This window comes from Phaenicophaeus curvirostris, chromosome 17, assembly GCF_032191515.1.
Source record: "Phaenicophaeus curvirostris isolate KB17595 chromosome 17, BPBGC_Pcur_1.0, whole genome shotgun sequence".
NCBI lineage: Eukaryota > Metazoa > Chordata > Aves > Cuculiformes > Cuculidae > Phaenicophaeus > Phaenicophaeus curvirostris.
Genome location: NC_091408.1, coordinates 4,515,905 through 4,529,538, shown reverse-complemented (window position 1 = coordinate 4,529,538; position 13,634 = coordinate 4,515,905). Strand labels below are relative to the sequence as shown.

The 13,634-nt window shown below is 50.7% G+C and overlaps 1 protein-coding gene across 1 annotated transcript in view; it reads left to right on the top strand.

The window, feature by feature from the left end:
- The first annotated feature begins 732 nt into the window (after window positions 1-732).
- Window positions 733-13,634, top strand: part of MORC2 (MORC family CW-type zinc finger 2) — a 29,871-nt gene continuing 16,969 nt past the window's right edge. Inside the window, exons 1-6 of the mRNA XM_069871195.1 lie at window positions 733-843; window positions 5,483-5,536; window positions 7,010-7,044; window positions 7,528-7,596; window positions 11,184-11,274; window positions 13,278-13,386. Coding sequence (XP_069727296.1) covers window positions 776-843; window positions 5,483-5,536; window positions 7,010-7,044; window positions 7,528-7,596; window positions 11,184-11,274; window positions 13,278-13,386 — 426 coding nt within the window. The 5' untranslated portion in view covers window positions 733-775. The remainder of the gene's footprint in view (window positions 844-5,482; window positions 5,537-7,009; window positions 7,045-7,527; window positions 7,597-11,183; window positions 11,275-13,277; window positions 13,387-13,634) is intronic.

Below are 13,634 nucleotides of genomic sequence, written 5' to 3'. Positions count from 1 at the left end.
ATCCTGGGCACTGCGCATCTCGGACACCGTGCATCCAGAACTGCATGCACCTTGGATTCTGTGCATCCTGGACTCTGTGCATCCTGGACACTGCGCATCCAGGACACCATGCACCTTGGATTCTGTGCATCCTGGACTCTGTGCATCCTGGATTCTGTGCATCCTGGATTCTGTGCATCCTGGGCACCGCGCATCCTGGATTCAGTGCATCCTGGACTCTGTGCATCCTGGACTCTGTGCACCTTGGATTCTCTGCATCCTGGACTCTGTGCATCCTGGACACCGCGCATCTCGGACGGCTCAGACCTGGCACATCTCGGTCCCCGCCCCCCTCCGCCGCCCTCCCCGCATCTCGCGGAGCTCGGTTCGCGTCACGGCGCAGGCGATGCGCCCCCCTCACCCCCATTCCCCCATTTAAACCCCCCCCCCCTTCTCCCTCCCCGGTCGGTCTGTCTGTCTGTCTGTCCGGGGGGGGGGGGGGGGGTTGGTGCGCGGGGGGTCCCCCGTGCGCGCGCCGCACTCACCGCTCGCGCCCGTCACGCGGCGCGCGGAAGCCCCGCCCCTCTGCGGCGCGAGGGGGGGGGAGGTCACGTGACGCGCCGCAGCCAACGGGCGGCGGGAGGCGCCGCCACGCCCCGAGCCGGGACAAAGCGCGGCGGGGGCGGCGGGGACCGGGGCCGGGGGGGGAGGGGGGCGACGAGGAGGAGGAGGAGGAGGAGAAGAAGGAGAAGAACAACAACAACGAGGAGGACAACGGGAGGGGCACGCGGCCGCCATGGCCCTGGGCAACTACAGCGGCCTGAGCCGCGCGCAGCTGACGTTCGAGTACCTGCACACCAACTCGTGAGTAACGGGAGGCGCTGAGGGGGCCCTGCCGGTTTTACCGGCGGAGCCTGAGGGCTCCGAGAGGGCCCCGCCCAGCCAACGGCCACGCCGGCCCTGCGGGGCACGGAGGGAGGCGGAGCTGCCGGGTTGGGATAAAGGCAGCAGCGGGACAGCGAGGGAATAACCGTGGAATGGTTTGGGCTGGAAGAGACCTCAAAGCCCAGCCAGTTCCACCCCTGCCATGGGCAGGGACACCTCCCGCTGGATCAGGGGCTCCAAGTCCCATCCAACCTGGCCTTGAACACCTCCAGGGATGGAGCAACCATAACTTCTCTGGGCAACCTGGGCCAGGGCCTCCCCACCCTCACAGCAAAGCGTTTTTCCTGAAGATCTCATCTCATCTATCTCCCCTCTTTCATCTCAAAACCATTCCCTCCATCCTATCCCTGCACTCCCTGATCAAGAGCCCCTCCCCAGCTTTCCTGGAGCCCCTTTCAGCACTGGAAGCTGCTCTAAGGTCTCCCCACAGCCTTCTCTTCTCCAGGCTGAACAGCCCCAACTCTCTCAGCCTGACCTTGTACGGGAGGTGCTCCAGCCTTTGGATCATCTCCGTGGCCTCCTCTGGACTTGCTCCAACAGCTCCATGTCCTTCCTGTGCTGAAGACTTTGAGAACTGGACACAGGGCTCCAGGAGAGGTCTCACCAAAGTGGAGCAGAGGGACAGAATCCCCTCTCTGGCCTTGCTGGTCCCACTGCTCTGGATGCAGCCCAAGACACGGTTGGTTTCTGGGCTGCAAGCACACGTTTCTGGCTCATGTTGAGCTTCTCATCCCCAAGCATCCCAAATCCTTCTCAGGACTGCTCTCAATCCATTCTCCACCCCGCCTTTAGTTGTGCGTAGGATTATCTTGAACCAGGCAGAACACCTTGCACTTGGCCTTGCTGAACCTCATGAGGTTTGCACAGCCCCACTTCTCCCTCCTGTCCAGGTGTCTCTGGATCCTTCCCTCCAGCATGTCGACTGCAACACACAGCTTGGTGTTGTCAGCAAACTCGCTGAGGGTGCCCTCAATCCTACTGTCCATGTCTGCAACAAAGATGTTAAACAGCAGTGGTCCAAATCCCAACACCTGCAGATGCTGCTTATCACCAGTTTCCACTTGGACATTGAGCCATTGACCATACACCCAATTCCTAATCCACCAAGTGGTCCATCCATCAAATCTCTATCTCTCCAGTTTAGGGATAAGGCTGTTGTACGAGACAGTGTCAAATGCAGGTTACTGTTTCCTCATCCACCAGTTTTGTGGCCCTGTCATAGAAGGCCACCGAATTCATTGGGGAAGATAATAACTGATAACAGAACAAACACAACCAGTGCTGCACAACACGATTGCTCCCCATCTGCTGACCGATGCCCAGCCTGGCCCTGAGCAGCAGTTGCACCCCACCTTCCCTCCAGTCCATGTGCTGAACACGATATCACTAGTGTGGAATATCCCATGGGTCTGGTCTCCCAGCTGTGCCCCTTCCCCGTGTCCCACGCACCTCCAGCCTCCTCGCTGCAGGGTGTGGGAAGCTGAGTAGTCCTTGTCTTAGCAGCAACTGCGCCATCAGTGTGTTATCAACATGATTGGCATCCTAAATAAAGAACCCGGCACTGAACCAGCTGCGAGGAAGAGAATTTATGTCAGCTGGAACCAGGACAGCCTGTCATTGATGAATCCCTTCAAATAAAATCTGAGAAGAGACAAAGTTCTTCTTTAACATGAGTGCTGCCGAGTATATGTCTGGAAGATGAGAGGTGCCACTAGGGAATGGTGCTGAGCACCCATCTGAGCCCTGTGTGTTGCACCTACACCTGTAGTGCTACCTACAGAGGAATTTAAAGAAAGCTGGTCCTGGTCTGACTGCCCTGGAAGAACAATGGGAACTGGTCCTGGTATTTCTTCATTCTCATAAGTTGCTCACAGGAGTAAGGTTGTCTTCTGATGTTTTGTGGGAGAGTCGATGTTTACTGTCGCTGTCAACAGAAGAAGAAATAAAACGCAGGCTTATCTTCTCCCTTTCCCTTTTCGGTGTGTGAAGATAAGGTTTAGCAGGGGACTGCAGTGCTGTGCAGCCATCTGGAGACTTCTCATGCACAGAAACACTGGTGTCTTGATTTTGGAGTTGATCTGACTGGTTTTGTTAATGAAACCAGGCACATCTGCAAGAGCAACTAAGATGAACTGTGTGCCAAGAGCGTTATCACCCATTTCTTCTAAGGATCAGGAAAGTAAAATGTTCTGCATAGAAGATCCTGATAACAGCCCTCACGTCCGCGTCCTGTGGCTTTGCTGCAGCTGGGAGCAGCCGCGTGCGGAACAAGTGGTCTGGTGCCTAAAGATGAGGGACGATAGTGATTCACATTCATGGTGCTGTCGCTGAGGTGTGAAATTCTGGTGTTTGGTTGCAGAGAACAAACATTTTTATGGATTGGAAGACTCAATGGCGGAGCTCTGTCAGCAGCTGGGGTTTGCTGTCAAGCACCAGCGCTCCGGCTGCAGGAGGGCTGCTGTGTTGCGGCCTCCCTGTGGCGTTCAACGTTCAAGCTGCTTCACGTAGTCACTGTGCTCTCTGTTCTGCTCCCAGTATGCTGCATGTCTGCAGTGTGTGACTGCCTGCAGAACGGCTGGGAGGAGCTGGAGGCTGGTGCATGTGAATAAACACAAGCCAGGGCTCTCCTTCCGTCAAGAGTGAAGAGCTGTGCAAGATCACGGGGATTGATACATTTCCCTAAGAATGTGAATGGAAACACTGGAAGTCATTTTTAAAAGCAAAATCAACCCCAAACCAATCCATGACCAAGAAACAACGCTTCTGCTTACCCAAGAGAAACCTGAGCAAATCTGAGCTATCCAGAGCAGCCTGAGGACAATGTTCATTTGGGCTGCTCTTCTGCCCAGGAAAGCGTGTGAGCTCAGACAGATTTTATTTCGATGCAGTGGGCTTGAGGAGTGCTGCTGATGGTAGATCAATGACATCATCCTGAGCTCTGATATCTCTTCTGTGCGTGTTTTCTGTTCTGGCCTGAAGCGGAATGCCGTACAGCAAGGATCGCTCATGTTCCTTGGCACAGGTGCCAAACTGAAACGTTTTCCCATTGTTGGTTTGTGGAGCTGAATGGGTGCTTGTGAACTTCAGCGAGCACTTGAAATCCATGCACAGGAAATCCTGCTCCAAGGGAAGAAAGCCAAGTTTGAGCTGTGGAGCTTTCCGGTCGGGAAGACAGCCTTCCAAACACCATTCCCTGCTGTCTTCTGTCTCTGCCTGGGCAGATGGCGGCTTGCAGAGCTCCATTTCCGTGGTTCTAGTTACAACTTTGAAAGCCAAAGTGTTTTATCTCTGGAGCTACACTGATACGTTAGGTGTCCTGACACCAAAGAAGGGTACAAAGGTCCATTCTGTGATTATTAGCACCACAGATAGCTCTGTATTTCATGTGTGGGAAGTGTCTGTGTGTCTGTTCTTCAAAAGCTGGAAATATGAATATATAACCTTTTCTGTTTGTCACCTGCTGGCCTCTGTGCAGCTGTGAAGCAGCTGTGTGTGAGGACGTTTCATGCAAATACAAATGTTGATAACACCAGTTTCTGAGGACTCAGTCTCTTCATCGAACATCCTAGAAGAGCAACAATTCCAGCAGCTGTTTCTCCAGTCTTGTAGCTGCTGTTAATATCAGGGTCCATGTGGCTCATCAGCACCCAAAATAACTGTTGGATTTTGAAGACAGGTCACCAGGTTGGATCTGGATGGGCTTTAGGGCTCCATCCAACCACAAACACTCTGTGATTCCTGATTGAGCATTCAGTGGAGATGTTGGCAGACAACGTACTGTAGCAGTTTCATTAGTTCTGTTAGGTTTTCTAAATATGTATCTTCTTCTGTGGCCAAAGCACAGTAATGGCTTTCACAGAATTGCAGAACCACTAGGACAGAAAAGACCCACTGGATCATCAAGTCCAACCAATGGGTGCTGCTTGTGCAAGGCAACAATTCACCAGCTGGGACCTGAATGTGGCTTTGGGGATTGTGCTGAAATGGCACCTGATGAGATGATTTAGTGCTGAGTTTGGGCAGCGGCGTGGTAGAGTGGAGGCAGCAGGCTGTCCTACTCTACATCAGGAGCAGTTGCAGCTATGGGAAGACTTCCAGGATCTGGAAGCTTCTTTTCTGTCAGAAATAACTCCTGCAAAGTGGAAGTGCGCATGGGGAGATGGACCTCGTGCCTAATCCCCATCTGTTGGTGTTTCACCACATGGGCAGTGTTCATTTGATGTCAGCGTGGAGAATAATTAAGGGTTTGTGTGAACTGCTGTGTGGTTCATAGACTGATGTATTAGGTCACTAATGTTCTCTGGTGGGGCTGTTCACCATATGAGGTTTTTTAGGCTACAATGAACAGCGGTTTGTTGGATCAGCCTCCTCAGGCCAGGCTGGCAGCTGCCTCGGGTGGATGATAAAATGCTCATGTCCAGCCTGCTGCCTGCAGCAGGCGGTAGCGTGGTGGATGGACAGTAGGGTCTGTTCAAAATGGGGTTGGGATTCTCGTTTACTTGAAGGTCTCTCTTTGCGAGTGTCCCTGTAGCCCTGCTGACTCTCTGTCTCATTACAGAACTACCCACGAGTTCCTGTTTGGGGCCCTTGCTGAGCTTGTGGATAATGCCAGGTACGTACCTGAGCATGCCTGACTCCGGGGGTGAATCCAGTTTGGATCTAATTAGCCTGTCGGTCTGGAGTAATTTTCACTAACAGTGCCCTGTACAGAAAATGCAGAATAGACGCCTTTTCTGTAGCTTTGTGTGAACGGTGCCCCTGGTCCTCTCATACTGCCACCCCCTGAAAATAAAAATACACTCTTCCTGAGAAGGTAAGTGTGAATGGATCATGGAGCAACTCAGATAGGGAGGGAGATTGTTAGAGATACAAGAGAGATTTAGGAAAAACTGTGCCTTTTTGTTTAAATAAATTGGTAAAATGATAATTACTGGAGCTGGGACCCTCAGTTCATAGTGTCAGGTGTGGTGACAGGGTAAAAATGAAATCAGAAGCAGGATACTGGAAAACAGAGCCAGTTGGAGCAGTTGTGACAGCTGAGAGGAGACGTGGTGGTTGGCAATTGCAGGTGTGAAGCCATGTTTCTCATCGTTGCACTAGGGAATCCCATCTCTTGCTGTGTCCAACGCCTTGCAAGCTGATCTCTGAGCTTCTCAAAATATTCTGATGTGGCATTATGGAAACACTTGGCGATCATTTTCTGTCAAGTGTGAACTGTCACACTCTGCAGTTCCTAATGTGAGGAGCTGGAACTGGGACATTGCTGGACAGGAGATATTCTGAGCAGGAATCAGCCGTGTGTGCATGCTGGTGCTGTCCTTGCTTCTGCTACAACACACACAACCTGCTACAACCTGTCACATCTCTGGGGTTAGGGGTGATTACGCTTCATCCTCATCCTATCAGTTCAGGCAGGAGAGAGGTTGGCTGCCTGGGAAGAGGTGACCATGCTCGGCTGGGGAATCAAGGACAGCACAGAGTACCTGGGGCAATTGGAAAGTGGGGTTTCATACAGCAGCACAACTGGGCTGTTCTGCTTAGCAAACCCATAGTGTGATGTTCTGTATGAAAAACACATCAGACCTAGGTCTGAGGAGGGCAGAGGTGCTGTGTGCGCTGCTCTGTCAGAGGCACAGTAGATGAGGGGCATCGCTGGAATGATCTTGCAATGAGTGTTTCCTCTGACAGCCTTGAGTGTATGTGGATGGCGTTTTATGTGGAGTTACTAAACTTCTCATAGGCAGCTTGGCAGAAAACAAAGAGGTGGTGTTTGTTTGGTACAGGAAGGAGTCCAGCAGTGTGGGCTTGTTTGATCTCCCCATCCAACCTGACCAGTGTTAAAATGCCAGAAATAACATACCTGGTTTAGTCGTGTGGCAGCAAAGTCTTGTGCTGGAGTTTGGGCTTAAGCCAGCACAAAGTAGAACATTGTCTCTTTTCTCCTGTCTGCCGGTGCTGACTGTGGGGCCTCCGTGGGCTTCGACCTGTACAGCCAGTTCATTCCAGAAATTATTGTATGTGCCTGGGTTTGTACTTCACTTCTGTTTGGCGTTTAAATACTGATTGTGTGTTTGTTGCTTTGTAGAGACGCAGATGCCACGAGAATAGACATTTATCCTGGTAAGTCACTCCTGCTGCTCCCTTGCCAGTCAGCAGTTCATCCGCAGGTAACTGGATGTGGTGTACAGGGATAGGGTTTAGTGGTGAACTTGAGAGTGTGAGGTTTATGGTTGGATTTATGGGTCTTTTCCAACCTAAATAGTTGTAGGATTCTAGGATTCCACAGTTTGTCCTGTGCCCCAGTGCTGAGCGTTTGGATCAGTGCTCAGCTGCAGCCTGGCGAGGAGGAGCTGTGTGTCCTGGATGTGTCGGGAACCTGCTCATACAGCAAACTCCTCTAGCGTGTGTTCAGATACAGCCTAGAGGGCAGAAGAAATTCTAGTCATTGCGTGACACAAATCTGGTGCCTTTCCCTACAGCTCAGCCATGTCAGAGCTGTGGAAGCCCTCTGCGTTGTGTTACTGCCATCATGAACTTCTATTCCTTTTCATGGAAATTGTAACCCTTGTTTGGTGGGGGCAGTGAATTACTCTTCTCTTGCAGAGCAACGGGAGGAACTACGAGGTGGATTCATGCTGTGCTTTTTGGATGATGGAACGGGAATGAATCCAAGTAAGTGACAGGAGGTTACACTTCCTAAGGTTTCATGGTATGACTTAAGCTGAATTAACAGCTTGGTTCAATTGAAAGGGGCGTGTTCCGTGCCTGGATCTGTGTTCCCACCTCTGCACGGCGTCTTTCACACCATATCGTTGATCAAACCACTTGCCTCTTCAGATGCAGAAAAATGTTCTCACCGAAAGAGAACAAAGAGAATTGTTTTGCTGCATAATAAAGCTGAGTCTGCCTGGCCCACATTTTTCCAGCACAACCTTGAGGCTGGATGGGGAATAGTGTGGCTAGAAAAGGGAACAAGCAGAAGATTTGATGGACACAAGCCTTTTCCCATGAGAGTCTGCCAAGCAGTCAGTGTATCTCTGTGCTGATCAGAATGTTCGCTGTGGCAGAAGTGAAAAGCTTGGCTTTGGAAGTGTTTCACCATCGTTCCATCATTGGCGTTGTGATGGGGATCAGCACTCGACAATTGTAGGAGTACGAGAAAAATATAACACACGTGCTTCTGCCTCACCGTGAGAGTTGCTGGACATCCCTGTTGTGTCTTCTTGCTTTGATGTAGCGTCCGCAAACAGCAGTGCCGACCCACCTCACCTTTGTGTGCTGGAGATGAGTAAATCCTCCCACGAAGAGGATTCCTCTGCTGGGCAGGAAAGCTGGACTGAATTGGAAGGTTTTGGAGAAGGCATGGAGATGGATAAACAAGTGTCAAACAACGTTTTTATTCTGGTCTCTCAGTATTTTGAGGCCCTCTGGTGATTGGAAATGTTTAGTTCCATTTGTTAATGCTTATAAACACACATCAGTGTCTCTGATACATGGATTTCTGACCTGTCTGAAGGAGTTCAGTTTGAACTCTGATACCTTCTGTGTGTTCTCTGGAATGTGGTCAAGGATGCTGAACAGGTCTGCTGAGAGTGCTTTTCTGTCACTGGTGTGATGGAAGGAAGCGATTAAGGCCCATCAATAAAACAGATTCAGAGACTGAGCTGTGGTCTTCAAGCAAGTGTTTGGACCCCGGGGAAGAAGTACAGAAACATGACTTTACTTCATGGAAAACTGTGTGTTTGTCTCTGGATCAAGAGCAGCAAGTGACAACATCTGTTCTGATGCTGCGAAGTCTGAGAGTGATGCTTACAGCCTTGTTGCTCCGACAAAGCCAAGTTTGTGATGAACTCGGATTCATGTGTTGGTTGAGTTTTCAGTTGCTTTTGACTGAGCATCGTCTAGGAGAATTAGTGGATGAACCCAGGTATCTCTGGGCACTTGCACACATAGGGAAGAGCTGAACGGCTCTGTTAACATGTTCTCTGTGTTACTCTGTCCTGCTGCCCTCCAGTCTTGTTCTATGTTGGATGGCTCTGGATCTGTCTGGTAAGAGAAGGGTACAGCGGGCAGAGGGCCAAGTTTGAGTGCTCTGAGAGCCCCCAGTTGTCAAACCAGACCGCAGCTCTGCAACTAAAATTAGTGGGAGTAAGTGATCAGCATTTCTGAAAACCTGATGTGTCTGTCAAGTGACTCCTGCAGTCGCATTCAGACCTTGGGCATTGGTTCTGTTAATGATCACAGGGGTTCCTGTGATCTGAGATCAAAGTACGTTTGTCCTCGAGCTGGAATGTCTCGTGCTGTAGCATCGCAGGTTGTCAGCAGATCTGAGAGTTCAGTGGTGCCCCGGTACAGAGACTTTTTAAGAAGGCATTCCCATAGGGAGGTGTTAGGACGGCAGTGCTGGCCCAGGAGTTTGGCTCCTTCATAAGGGACTCAACAGGAGTCAGTGAGAAAACCAAGCATTGGATCTCATGCTGCACATCCTAGGTGGCTGAAGTTTCTTATTAGGAAACATCTGTGCCCTTGGTTCCTGTTCTGGGGCTCTGAAGATCTCTGCCATCCTGACTGAATCCCTTTGGACTGGTTTTCCTCTCTGTCTGGCAGAGAACCCATCACCTCCTTCTTGTTGACAGGAAGCTTGCTTTTTTTTAAATCCAGTAACTGTGCAAGAGGACAAAATGAACGTGGTGGGACTGAAATAGCCTGCAGAGCTGCTGTCTGCAGAGACGGGATCAGGAACACCGTAATAAACCTGCTTGTGTCTCGATCCCTTTGTGGAGATGAAGGTGAAATCTCTCTCGGAGACAGCAAGCATGGGCAGAGGGAGGTGCTGCCCTGCTCCTGCGTGATCCCATCTGCTCAGCATCGCCCAGGAATCTCCATGGGGTGGGTTTGAGCGCTCAGCACTGAGTGATAAAACACATGGACGCGCTTTCTGAGAGAGGAAATGCTTCAGACAGTCCTTCCTTTACCCTTTAAGGCTTCTTCAAGTGCTGTTAAAAATAGTAGTTGATGGAAGTTTTCGTAGAGCAAAAAGGGCTCCCAAGCCGCCTCTTCCCAGCGTCTCCTGTCCCCTTCTTTGAGCAGGCTGTAAAGCTGACACAGTGTGATAATAGTGATAGTAAAAAGATCATCACCAAGAGCCTTACCCGGGTCTCAAATCCGAGAGAGCCTCGTGTTTCTGTGTTAGGCTGGAACACGCTGCTGTGGGCTGGACCAGCAGGAGACGCACGTCCAGTCGGGAACTGGCTGGAAACAGCTGAAGCCTCTGCTCTGAGCACCCCAAGTCAAGGCAACGGGTGCTCACACAGTCTTTCTCCTGTAGTTTCAGCTTGTAATTTGTGGCTTTAAATCTGAATGTGATTTCCATGGCAAAGGCATTCTGACTCCCAGCTCGGTGGAGCTGATACTGAACACCCTGCCGGAACAGGTCCCTGTCGGTGCCTGTGGGAGTTTCCCATGGGATTCCATCCAGTCTGTCCATCGCTGGCTGCTGTGTGTGTTTGAGGGCGGTGATTGTCAGTGTTCTTCCTGGTAAAGCACTTCGTGTTCTTCGTTTCTGGAATGCATTTCATTTCTCAAAGTAGCCTCTCTGGTGAAATGATAGCAATCTCCTGGGGGAGGGGAAGGAATTGTTCTGTCCTGTGGGTGATGTGAAAAGGCTTTGTCCCTTGAACAATAGAAAGGCGCGGACTAAAAATGACAGCTCCTCTCAGCTGTAAAGTCATCTTGTCCTTTTCTTTTGTCTTGAGGTAATGAAATCCTCATTAATTGCTGCGGTACCTGTTCAGCTGCTTTTCCCTTCATTGATTGTGGCGTTCAGCTCAACACTGGGGAGAAGAAGCAGTATTTATCCAAACTCCAGGCCTTCTTTACAGTGCTGACCCCTGCTCTGTGCCAGCGCGGTCAGGTCCATGATGCTGGCAGAGCGGCAGTGGCCCTGGGTGTGTGTGGGTTGTGGGTGTGTTGATAACTGTGGGAGACACAACAGATAATCTGATAGACTGTTTTCGTAAAAGGAAATGTCTTTGTGCCTCCAGCTGAAGCACTGGCCTGGTCTAGAGCTTAAAACGTTGTCTCAATAACATCAGCACCAGAGAGCAGCATGGGGCTGGGAGGGTGGGTTGGTGGAGCTTCAGGATGAGGCTTCAGCTTGGGCTCCTGCTCCTTCTGTGCTACTTACAGCAGTGAATAAGTTTCTTTAAAAGGTGTCTGTAGGTTAAAATAAGCTTTGTTTGTTCCCAATCTCTTCCCAGGTGAAGCCGCCAGTGTTATTCAGTTTGGGAAATCAGCCAAGCAGTCACCAGAGTCAACCCAGATTGGGCAGTACGGGAACGGCTTGAAATCGTAGGTATAACAAGAGCCGGCCTCCCAGGCCTGCGGAGGTCAGAGGGCACGTGGTAATTGTGGGTTTGCTTAGAGCTGTAGAGCCTTTTTCCAGGAAAAAAAAGGAGAAAAGCAGATGCAATCTAAATACAGAGTTTATGGTTTGGTGGGCAGGAGCTCTGAACACCCGCTGTAGCAGAGATGTCTGCCCACAGCTGATGGCAGCGATTGCTGTTGTGTTTGCACGGTGCAGAGGATACAGATCAGAGCTAGGGAAGGTGGTGAAAGAGCAGGAAACAAACCCATAACAAACCCTGTGGAAGGCAGGGAAATTGTAGCAAAACAGCACTGCAGGCTCTCACCGGGAAAGTTGTGGGGGGCAGGTCAGAGGGACTGAAACTTTTGTTCTTAAACATATGCAAGGAGAAGAGGGGAATGATGGAAAGGATGAGAGGAGGAGTGATACAGAATGGCAGAGGAACAGTAGTAGGAAGGGTTGGAAGAGTTTTGCTAGAAAAGAGGTGAGTTTGCTATGGTGAACTGATGTCTTTGGGCTTTCATGGCTCTGACTGGCAGCAAAGCAGCATGCAGCCGTCTGCTCACACCGACCCCGCGGGATGGGGAGAGATTTGGGAAAATGAGTCGAAACTCCTGGGTTGGGATACAGACAGATCAGTAGGACAGCAGAGGAAGAAAATGTAATGATAATAACAGAGCAAACACAACCAGTGCTGCACAACATGATTGCTCCCCATCTGTTGACTGATGCCCAGCCTGGCCCTGAGCCGTGGTTGCACCCCCACCTTCCTCCCAGTTCATGTGCTGAACACAATGTCCTTTGTGTGGAATATCTTGCGGGTCCATTCTCTTTGCTGTGTCCTGCGCACCTCAAGGCTTCTCGCGGCATATGAGAATGGATGTGGGAAGCTGAGAAGTCCTTGAGTTAGTGTAAACATTACTTAGGAGCAGCAGCACAGTCAGTGCGTTATTCTCATCCTGAATCCAAAACACAGCACTATCCCAGCTACTGGGAAGAGAATTAACTATCCCAGACAAACCAAGACAGGGGCTCACTCCAATCAGCTGCTCTGCTTCCTGCTGTTCTCTGGGGCTTGGTTATTTCTTTGCATCCTAGAGGGGAAATTTGTGGGACTCTGTAATCTGGGGAGAGACAGAAAAAGGGATCTTGAGATACGGTTGATTGAGCTGTAGTGCAGGACAGATCCCGGATCCCGCCTGTGCACTTCCAGGAGAGATCCCTGTCCTGTTCTTACTCTCGAACAAGAGAGGCACTAGATTTCAGCTGAGAAATGCAGCCTGAGGGCTCGCCATGTGCAGGGTGAGCTTTGGTGTCACCTTGAGCTAGTCCATAGTGAACAGTGCTGGCAGAACGCCCATCATTCTTTGGATGCAATGCTGCTTTTCTCTGTTGAGGTTTCTGGGACGAGTTGGGTAAGAGGGGAAAAAGGGAGATGGGGAAGGCACCACTGAGGACAGGAGACTGGGGAGGAAGGTGGGACTGTCCCTTTTCCTCACAACTGGCTGCGACGTCACTTCAGCTGAGGTGTCGGCAAGTCTTTTGAGTTAGACATGAAATAAATTCTGTCTCCCAGAAACTTGCCTGCTGCTCTTCCTTCTGTGTACAGTACAACGAAGGGTGCTTGCACTTTCTCACGTTCCTGCTCATACATTTGCAGATTGTTGTCTCATCTCGTCTTGCTCATCTTAAGATTAAAAAAAAGTCTCTATGCAGCCTGAGCCTGGCAAGCTGCACTGAGCGGCTGCAACTGGGAGGCTGGTGTTAGTTGTTTTGAAAAGTTATGGAAATGACCAGCATGAGTTGTCTGGTGGAAAGAATGAGCTGTTTGGAAAGAAATGGTAGTAGCTCTTTGAGCTCCTGTTCTGCTCCCCCTGGTTCTGGCGTGTGATAATCGACTGTGGTGGGAGGGACATTCAGTGTTGGGGTCTGTGTTCTAGGACATGCTGTGCATTGGGGTAATGTGTGGCCTGAAACCTGTCTGCAGGGGCTCCATGCGGATTGGGAAGGATTTTATCCTGTTCACGAAGAAGGACAACACCATGACTTGCCTCCTTTTGTCACGAACGTTCCATGAGGAAGAAGGCATCGATGAGGTTTGCCCAGCTCCCCCAAAAGGGTCTGTGTCAGGGGTGGGTGCTGCTTGGATTGGGTCAGTGTTGGTTTTTACTTTGGTGAGACACTCATAGGGATCTGAGAAGTCATCAGAGGCATTTTCCTTTGGGTTTTGGTTCTGTTTAAGAGGCCACTCTGAACACTAGTAGGTTTGAAGGGCTCATCTTGGGCACTCACAGTCACTGCTGCTGAGTTCGGGATGTGCCCAGACTTCTTCCATTTTCTTTTT